The sequence below is a fragment of the Tachypleus tridentatus genome, chromosome 1 (assembly GCF_004210375.1).
Source record: "Tachypleus tridentatus isolate NWPU-2018 chromosome 1, ASM421037v1, whole genome shotgun sequence".
NCBI lineage: Eukaryota > Metazoa > Arthropoda > Merostomata > Xiphosura > Limulidae > Tachypleus > Tachypleus tridentatus.
Window position 1 is genome coordinate 106,229,810 of NC_134825.1, and position 8,764 is coordinate 106,238,573.

The 8,764-nt window shown below is 35.6% G+C and overlaps 1 protein-coding gene across 1 annotated transcript; it reads right to left on the bottom strand.

The window, feature by feature from the left end:
• Nucleotides 1-1,793: 1,793 nt before the first annotated feature.
• Nucleotides 1,794-8,516, bottom strand: LOC143257446 (uncharacterized). The gene is made up of 3 exons (XM_076516142.1): nucleotides 8,208-8,516; nucleotides 2,497-2,643; nucleotides 1,794-1,838 (listed from the first exon to the last, which is right to left on the bottom strand). The coding sequence occupies exons 1-3, from the start codon at nucleotides 8,415-8,417 to the stop codon at nucleotides 1,809-1,811; spliced, it is 387 nt and encodes a 128-aa protein (XP_076372257.1). The 5' UTR covers nucleotides 8,418-8,516; the 3' UTR covers nucleotides 1,794-1,808.
• Nucleotides 8,517-8,764: the final 248 nt, after the last annotated feature.

The following is an 8,764-nucleotide window of genomic DNA, read 5'->3' on the forward strand; positions in this document are numbered from 1 at the left end:
ATCCCACACAGGTAAGGTGGATTTGTCTCTATCCACACAGATCAGTCAAGGTGGAACATTTGTCTCTATCACACACAGATCAGTCAAGGTGGAACATCTCTATGTCTCTATCTATCCACACAGATCAGTCAAGGTGGAACATTTGTCTCTATCCCACACAGATCAGTCAAGGTGAGAACATTTGTCTCTATCCACACAGATCAGTCAAGGTGGGAACATTTGTCTCTATCCCACACAGATCAGTCAAGGTGGAACATTTGTCTCTATCCCACACAGATCAGTCAAGGTGGAACATTTGTCTCTATCCCACACAGATCAGTCAAGGTGGAACATTTGTCTCTATCCCACACAGATCAGTCAAGGTTGGAACATTTGTTTCTATCCCACACAGATCAGTTAAGGTGGAACATTTGTCTCTATCTCACAGAGATCAGTCACTGTGGGAACATTTGTCTCTATCCCACACAGATCAGTCAAGGTGGAACATTTGTCTCTATTCCACACAGATCAGTCAAGGTGGGAACATTTGTCTCTATCACACACAGATCAGTCAAGGTGGGAACATTTGTCTCTATCCCACACAGATCAGTCAAGGTGGAACATTAGTCTATCCCACACAGATCAGTCAAGGTGGAACATTTGTCTATCCCACACAGATCAGTCAAGGTGAGAACATTCGTCTCTATCCGATACAAATCAGTTAAGGTAGGATCATTTGTCTCTATCCCACACAGATCAGTTAAGGTAGAACATTTGTTTCTATCCCACACAGATCAGTTAAGGTGGAACATTTGTCTCTATCCCACACAGATCAGTTAAGGTGGAACATTTGTCTCTATCCCACACAGATCAGTCAAGGTGGGAACATTTGTCTCTATCCCACACAGATCAGTCAAGGTTAGTACATTTGTCTCTCTTCCAAACAGATCAGTCAAGGTGGAACATTTGTTTCTATACCATAGAGATGAGTTAAGGTGGAACATTTGTCTCTATCACACACAGATCAGTCAAGGTGGAACATTTGTCTCTATCCCACACAGATCAGTCAAGGTGGAACATTAGTCCATCCCACACAGATCAGTCAAGTTGAGAACATTTGTCTCTATCACACACAGATCAGTCAAGGTGGGAACATTTGTCTCTATCCCACACAGATCAGTCAAGGTGGAACATTTGTCTCTATTCCACACAGATCAGTCAAGGTGGGAACATTTGTCTCTATCCCACACAGATCAGTAAAGGTTAGAACATTTGTCTCTACCCCACATAGATCAGTCAAGGTGGAACATTTGTCTCTATCCCACACAGATCAGTCAAGGTGGAACATTTGTCTCTATCCCACACAGATCAGTTAAGGTGGAACATTTGTCTCTATCCCACACAGATCAGTCAAGGTGGAACATTTGTCTCTATTCCACACAGATCAGTCAAGGTGGAACATTTGTCTCTATCCCACACAGATCGGTGAAGGTGGAACATTAGTGTATCCCACACAGATCAGTCAAGGTTAGAACATTTGTTTCTATCCCACACAGATTGGTCAAGGTGGATCATTTCTCTTACAGACACTTTACAGCTGTCTGAACTTTGGTTTTCTATGTTTTACATTTAATGCCATCATAGTTTCATTAGAGAATCAATATTATAGTTATGTGTTCTACAATTCATGTATTTTTTTTAATAAAAATCAGTTTTTAGCTGTACTCATCTCTAATGTTGTGTAGTCACACACTCACCATGCCATGGTATTTTCTCTCAAATACCATGTTATTCTGAAAATTACACTGTCGGAGATATTCAGTAGGTTTTCACTGGTCAGGAGGCATTTCTAGAGAGAACTGTATAAACATGATTCAACAAACAGTTGTAGAAGCCCACAACAGCTACAGTGTGTACTGTTTTTTTTATGGACACTTTAATTAACAGTATAGGATAAAACATTTAATATATCTAATTTTAGTACTTTTTTTATGTTAAGAGTATGTCTGTGGTGAGAAACTTATTTTAAAATACCACCATTCATAACTGATGGTTGAGTTTGATCATGGCTAGAATACAGATAACTATCAACTTCTTCAGTTAGAATACAAATAACTAACAACTACTTCACCTAGGATACAGATAAGTATCAACTACATCTTAACTGTTTTCAGTAGATTTTTTCCCACATAACCCTCTCTGTAACAAATAATTATGTTTAGTACATCACACATTTATCCCACCCTATCAAACAAGTTTTTAAAATTCTTTGTTCTTTGTACATCTGACCAGTTGACAACAACTCCACTACAATATTACCTCAGTAACAAAACCTAAATATTCAGTTTCTTTTCTTTGTAAATGAACATAGCATCAGGAAGGGCTAATTCACCTGCAACCCTGGGACTACTTCTTCACACGTAAATAATGATTAGAAACACTGGAATTTAACTGTTTGAAATGAATATTTTCTAAAGCATTCTTATCCAATGTAAGTTTAAAATGTGTAGAACTCACAGTGAATAGGAAATTTGCTGCCGTGTTTGTAAGAGTTGCTTCGATTGTCGTCGAACACAAACACAGGGCCTTAGTAAACAGCATCCACATCACAGCATTAGAAAGTACCATAAGAAGGAAAAACCCAAGTCGAACTGCAATCAGAAACTGATATAACAGAAATGTTAATCTAATGCTATTGCTGTTTTACATGTATAACAACTAAATTATATGTTTATAACAGAACAAAATTGAAACTATTCACTTTAATACATACCCTGGAACACACTGCTAATAGTTATATACTGATATATTAAAACATCAACAATGAGACACACTGATAATAGTTATATACTGATATATTAAAACACCAACAATGAGACACACTGATAACAGTTATATACTGATATATTAAAACACCAACAATGAGACACACTGATAATAGTTATATACTGATATATTAAAACACCAACAATGAGACACTGATAATAGTTATATACTGATATATTAAAACATCAACAATGAGACACACTGATAATAGTTATATACTGATATATCAAAACACCAACAATGAGACACACTGATAATAGTTATATACTGATATATTAAAACACCAACAATGAAACACACTGATAATAGTTATATACTGATATATTAAAACACCAACAATGAGACACACTGATAATAGTTATATACTGATATATTAAAACACCAACAATATTTATACAAAACCCACTGCAGAACTTTAGAAGAACTGTAACTTAATGTTTTTGGTTTAAACTGCTACAAGGATATTAAATATGATATACGATACATAATATTGTAACAAAATATACAAACGACATAAAGCAAGGGTCTTATCTTTTTTAACCCACTCTTTACTTTTCAGAAAGTCACTGATTCTCCTTTCACAACTTTTACGTATTGGAACCATCCAAGTAGCCCTCTTTCTATACTGTAAGGTAACACTTCCTTATCTGGAGTTGTCCTAGTAGCCCTATTTCTATACTGTAAGGTAACACTTCCTTATCTGGAGTTGTCTTAGTAGCCCTCTTTCTACCATGTAAGGTAACACTTCCTCATCTGGAGTTGTCTTAGTAGCCCTCTTTCTAACATGTAAGGTAACACTTCCTCATCTGCAGTTGTCCTAGTAGCCCGCTTATTGTCCTATAAGGTAACACTTCCTCATCTGGAGTTGTCTCAGTAGCCCTCTTTCTACCATGTAAGGTAACACTTCCTCATCTGGGTTGTCTTAGTAGCCCTCTTTCTACCATTTAAGGTAATACTTCCTCATCTGGGTTGACCTAGTAGCCCTCTTTCTACCATGTAAGGTAACACTTCCTTATCTGGAGTTGTCTTAGTAGCTCTCTTTCTACCATGTAAGGTAACACTTCCTCATCTGCAGTTGTCCTAGTAGCCCTTTCTCTGTCCTATAAGGTAACACTTCCTCATCTGGAATTGTCTTAGTAGCCCTCTTTCTACTATGTAAGGTAACACTTCCTCATCTGGAGTTGTCTTAGTAGCCCTCTTTCTACCATGTAAGGTAACACTTCCTTATCTGGAGTTGCCCTAGTAGCCTTCTTTCTACCATGTAAGGTAACACTTCCTTATCTGGGTTGTCTTAGTAGCTCTCTTTCTACCATGTAAGGTAACACTTCCTCATCTGCAGTTGTCCTAGTAGCCCTTTTTCTGTCCTATAAGGTAACACTTCCTCATCTGGAATTGTCTTAGTAGCCCTCTTTCTACTATGTAAGGTAACACTTCCTCATCTGGAGTTGTCTTAGTAGCCCTCTTTCTACCATGTAAGGTAATACTTCCTCATCTGGAGTTGACCTAGTAGCCCTCTTTCTACCATGTAAGGTAACACTTCCTTATCTGGAGTTGTCTTAGTAGCTCTCTTTCTACCATGTAAGGTAACACTTCCTCATCTGCAGTTGTCCTAGTAGCCCTCTTTCTACTATGTAAGGTAACACTTCCTCATCTGGAGTTGTCTTAGTAGCCCTCTTTCTACCATGTAAGGTAACACTTCCTTATCTGGAGTTGCCCTAGTAGCCTTCTTTCTACCATGTAAGGTAACACTTCCTTATCTGGAGTTGTCTTAGTAGCTCTCTTTCTACCATGTAAGGTAACACTTCCTCATCTGCAGTTGTCCTAGTAGCCCTTTTTCTGTCCTATAAGGTAACACTTCCTCATCTGGAATTGTCTTAGTAGCCCTCTTTCTACTATGTAAGGTAACACTTCCTTATCTGGAGTTGTCCTAGTAGCCATCTTTCTACCATGTAAGGTAACACTTCCTTGTCTGGAGTTGTCCCAGTAGTCCTCTTTCTAACATGTAAGGTAACACTTCCTCATCTGGAATTGTCTTAGTAGCCCTCTTTCTACTATGTAAGGTAACACTTCCTCATCTGGGTTGTCTTAGTAGCCCTCTTTCTACCATGTAAGGTAACACTTCCTTATCTGGGTTGTCCTAGTAGCCCTCTTTCTACCATGTAAGGTAACACTTCCTTATCTGGAGTTGTCTTAGTAGCTCTCTTTCTACCATGTAAGGTAAGACTTCCTCATCTGCAGTTGTCCTAGTAGCCCTTTTCTGTCCTATAAGGTAACACTTCCTCATCTGGAATTGTCTTAGTAGCCCTCTTTCTACTATGTAAGGTAACACTTCCTCATCTGGAGTTGTCTTAGTAGCCCTCTTTCTACCATGTAAGGTAACACTTCCTTATCTGGAGTTGTCCTAGTAGCCCTCTTTCTACAATGTAAGGTAACACTTCCTTATTTGGAGTTGTCCTAGTAGCCATCTTTCTACCATGTAAGGTAACACTTCCTTGTCTGGAGTTGTCCTAGTAGTCCTCTTTCTAACATGTAAGGCAACACTTCCTCATCTGGAGTTGTTCTAGTAGCCATCTTTCTACCATGTAAGGTAACACTCCCTTATCTGGAGTTGTCCTAGTAGCCCTCTTTCTACCATGTAAGGTAGCACTTCCTTATCTGGAGTTGTCCTAGTAGCCCTCTTTCTACCATGTAAGGTAACACTTCCTCATCTGGAGTTGTGCTAGTAGCCCTCTTTCTACCATGTAAGGTAACACTTCCTTATCTGGAGTTGTCCTAGTAGCCCTTTTCTGAACTATTTCTAATAAACTGGCATTTTTTCTCAAATAAAAAAGCCAAAACTGTAAAAAGTGAAACCTAACTACCTATTTTAGACTTGTAAATAATATGACTATAAATATACAATTCATCTTACTACTAGGAATAATGATCAAGTTTATGGATTACACCATTTCTTCAGTCATGCTGATGAAATGGTTGCCATCTATATTCAAAGTCATATACAACATAACCCATTACTATACACTTATTCTAAATAAATGTCATTTGTCAAATATTTATCTAAATTAAAACAATTAAGTAATTCCAGGATGTAAGTTCAAAAATAAAGGGTACATTTACATTTGACCAGTATCACATGAGATGTTTTACATGAAGGAACTGCTGTAGGTTACTGCTGTGAATGTCCAATATCACATGAGATGCTTTACATGAAGGAATTGCTGTAGATTACTGCTGTGAATGAGTAAATGTCCAGTATCACATGAGATGCTTTACATGAGGGAATTGTTGTAGATTACTGCTGTGAATGGGCAAATGTCCAGTATCACATGAGATGCTTTACATGAAAAAACTGTTGTAGATTATTGCTGTGAATGTCCAGTATCACATGAGATGCTTTATATGAAGGAACTGCTGTAGATTACTGCTGTGAATGGGTAAAAGTCCAGTATCACATGAGATGCTTTACATGAAGGAATTGCTGTAGATTACTTGTGTGAATGGGTAAATGTCCAGTATCACATGAGATGCTTTACATGAAGGAACTGGTGTAGATTACTGCTGTGAATGGGTAAATGTTACTTGTAATCAGTAATGGAAAGGAAATGGATTTATTATGACTAGATTTTTCAGCAAGGTTTTAATAAGGTATCACACAGAATATTAGCTACGAGAACATCTATCCAGTTTGGAGATAGAAAGCAGAACATAATAAAAGTGAACCCTTGTTACTGTTGAAGTGTGTGATGATTGGGTTTTATATTTATTTATGTTAAAATAAGAATCTAATTAGTAAACTGGTAACAATTACTGATGACATAAGTTAGAGTGAGATATCAAATGCTGAATTAGTAACTAGTTAATATCTGGAAAACAACTTTCAACTGCAGAAAACTCAATGATTACATGTTTAATGTAGATGTGAACTGACTCAATGGCACAACATATGAAGTGACTGTAGTACAATAGTTAGTAACTCACTAAAGCAATGCTTTATTGTTAGTAGTAAAAGCTAACAGAATTTCATGTTATATTTATAGAAGTACTAAGTCAATAACAGTAACTACATTTACACAATTTAAAGACTGTTTACAGTCTTGACCTCATTCTAAAAGAAAGGATATTGGCTTATTCAAAAACAGCCATTACGATGAGTCCAGCGACAAAAGAAGGGTTTTCTCACTACAAATTGGATAGGCTAGAAGCTCTTAATTTGAAAAAAAAACAAGGTAATCATACAGAGGTTTACAGATAAGTATAAGTCTTTGATTTCTTTATGTTATATTTCTCGTGACAACAGAGAAAGGAGAGACAAGCTAAAGATGTGGATATACCAGTTAGATCTCATTCTGAACAGTTATTTATCCAGCATGGACAGTGGTCACTGACTTGTGGGATAGGCTGCCTTATGCAGTAATCAAGGCCAGTACTTTACACACATTTTATAAGAAAACTAAGAATACATTTAAATTTTTAACTTTCTTAAAACAAGGCGTGAAAAAACTGTCATTAAAGACAAACAGTCCCTAACTGACCATATCTATTTAGTAATGAACAATGTTTTGAATTACTTAGTAGTGTGACTGACCATATCTATTTAGTAATGAACGGTGTTTTGAATTACTTAGGAGTGTGACTGACCATATCTATATGGTAATGAATGGTGTTTTGAATTACTTAGGAGTGTGACTGACCATATCTATTTAGTAATGAACAATGTTTTGAATTACTTGGGAGTGTGACTGACCATATCTATTTAGTAATAAACAGTGTTTTAAATTACTTAGGAGTGTGACTGACCATATCTATTTAGTAATGAACAATGTTTTGAATTACTTAGGAGTGTGACTGACCATATCTATTTTGTAATGAACAATGTTTTGAATTACTTAGGAGTGTTCAAGCTGAAATGAAAAACAGTATTTGTGATTTATAATACACTAATTTTTTTCAACATTTTATAAATGTAAAATAATTAAAGTGCTAAAGATAGATTTATAAACAACTTATCCACCATTTCCCATAATGGGTTTCACAACAGTGTCTTGTACAGAATTCAGAGTTTCCCATATACCAAAAAAATTTAAAAAATGAATTCAATATTTACTTCAGTAAATATGTTTAGAGTTATAAACAAATAAGTGGTGACCTCAAACATGTTTTATAATAAAAATCTGTTATCTGAATTTTGTTTTCTCAGACTCAAGTGAACTCAATATTATTGTTACTACTACTAACACCAAATGTATTTTTCCCACTAAACAGCCTGCACTGGAACATCAACGTTTTACTGATAAAATCATAATTTATATAATTAATTTAGTTTTATGTTTTCGTAAAATTGAGATATTCGTGACGAATTATCCACACTCTTCATTTGAATAAATAATAGAAAAAGTGCTCACATTTTGACAAAGAGGAAAATAGTCTGAAGTTGGTAAGGGCTTTAAATCATTTTCCAAGTCCAATACGAAGAAATTAGACTTTTCTAAATAAAACTGAACTAACACTTCACATAAATATTTTGTTTCATCAACTGCCATTGACAACTTCCCACACAGAGAAGCTATTGCTGCTAAAAGGCCAGACATAATAGAATATGTAATTCCCTTCATTTCGAAAGTAAATAAAACAAATTTACCACAACTTAAAAAACATAACCGAATTCGCACTACATTATTTAATAAAACTCCAAGGTTACGGTTGAACAATTTGACACTAGATGACGCTAAATATTACATCAAAAATAAAAGCTAAACTTTTAAATTATTTCAATACCAATACGAGAATAACAAAGAAAATATGAGAAAGAAAATACTTATTATTATTAAATGAAATAAAAAAATATTATTAAATTTTGCATAACATTAGACAAACAAATAATTTATGAGCTTAATATTTGTGATATTACCGGATAATTGTTGCTTCAATGTCCAACCAAATTTTAGCCCTTTCTTATGAA

Excerpts from the sequence above, each read along its gene's own strand:
- LOC143257446 (XM_076516142.1), bottom strand. The coding sequence starts at position 8,417 with ATGAAGGGAATTACATATTCTATTATGTCTGGCCTTTTAGCAGCAATA. Across the intron at positions 2,644-8,207 it reads ATTTTCCTCTTTGTCAAAAT|TTTCTGATTGCAGTTCGACT; the intron begins GTGAGCACTTTT and ends CTGTTATATCAG. Across the intron at positions 1,839-2,496 it reads CAGCAAATTTCCTATTCACT|TTCTCTCTAGAAATGCCTCC; the intron begins GTGAGTTCTACA and ends ATGTTTATACAG.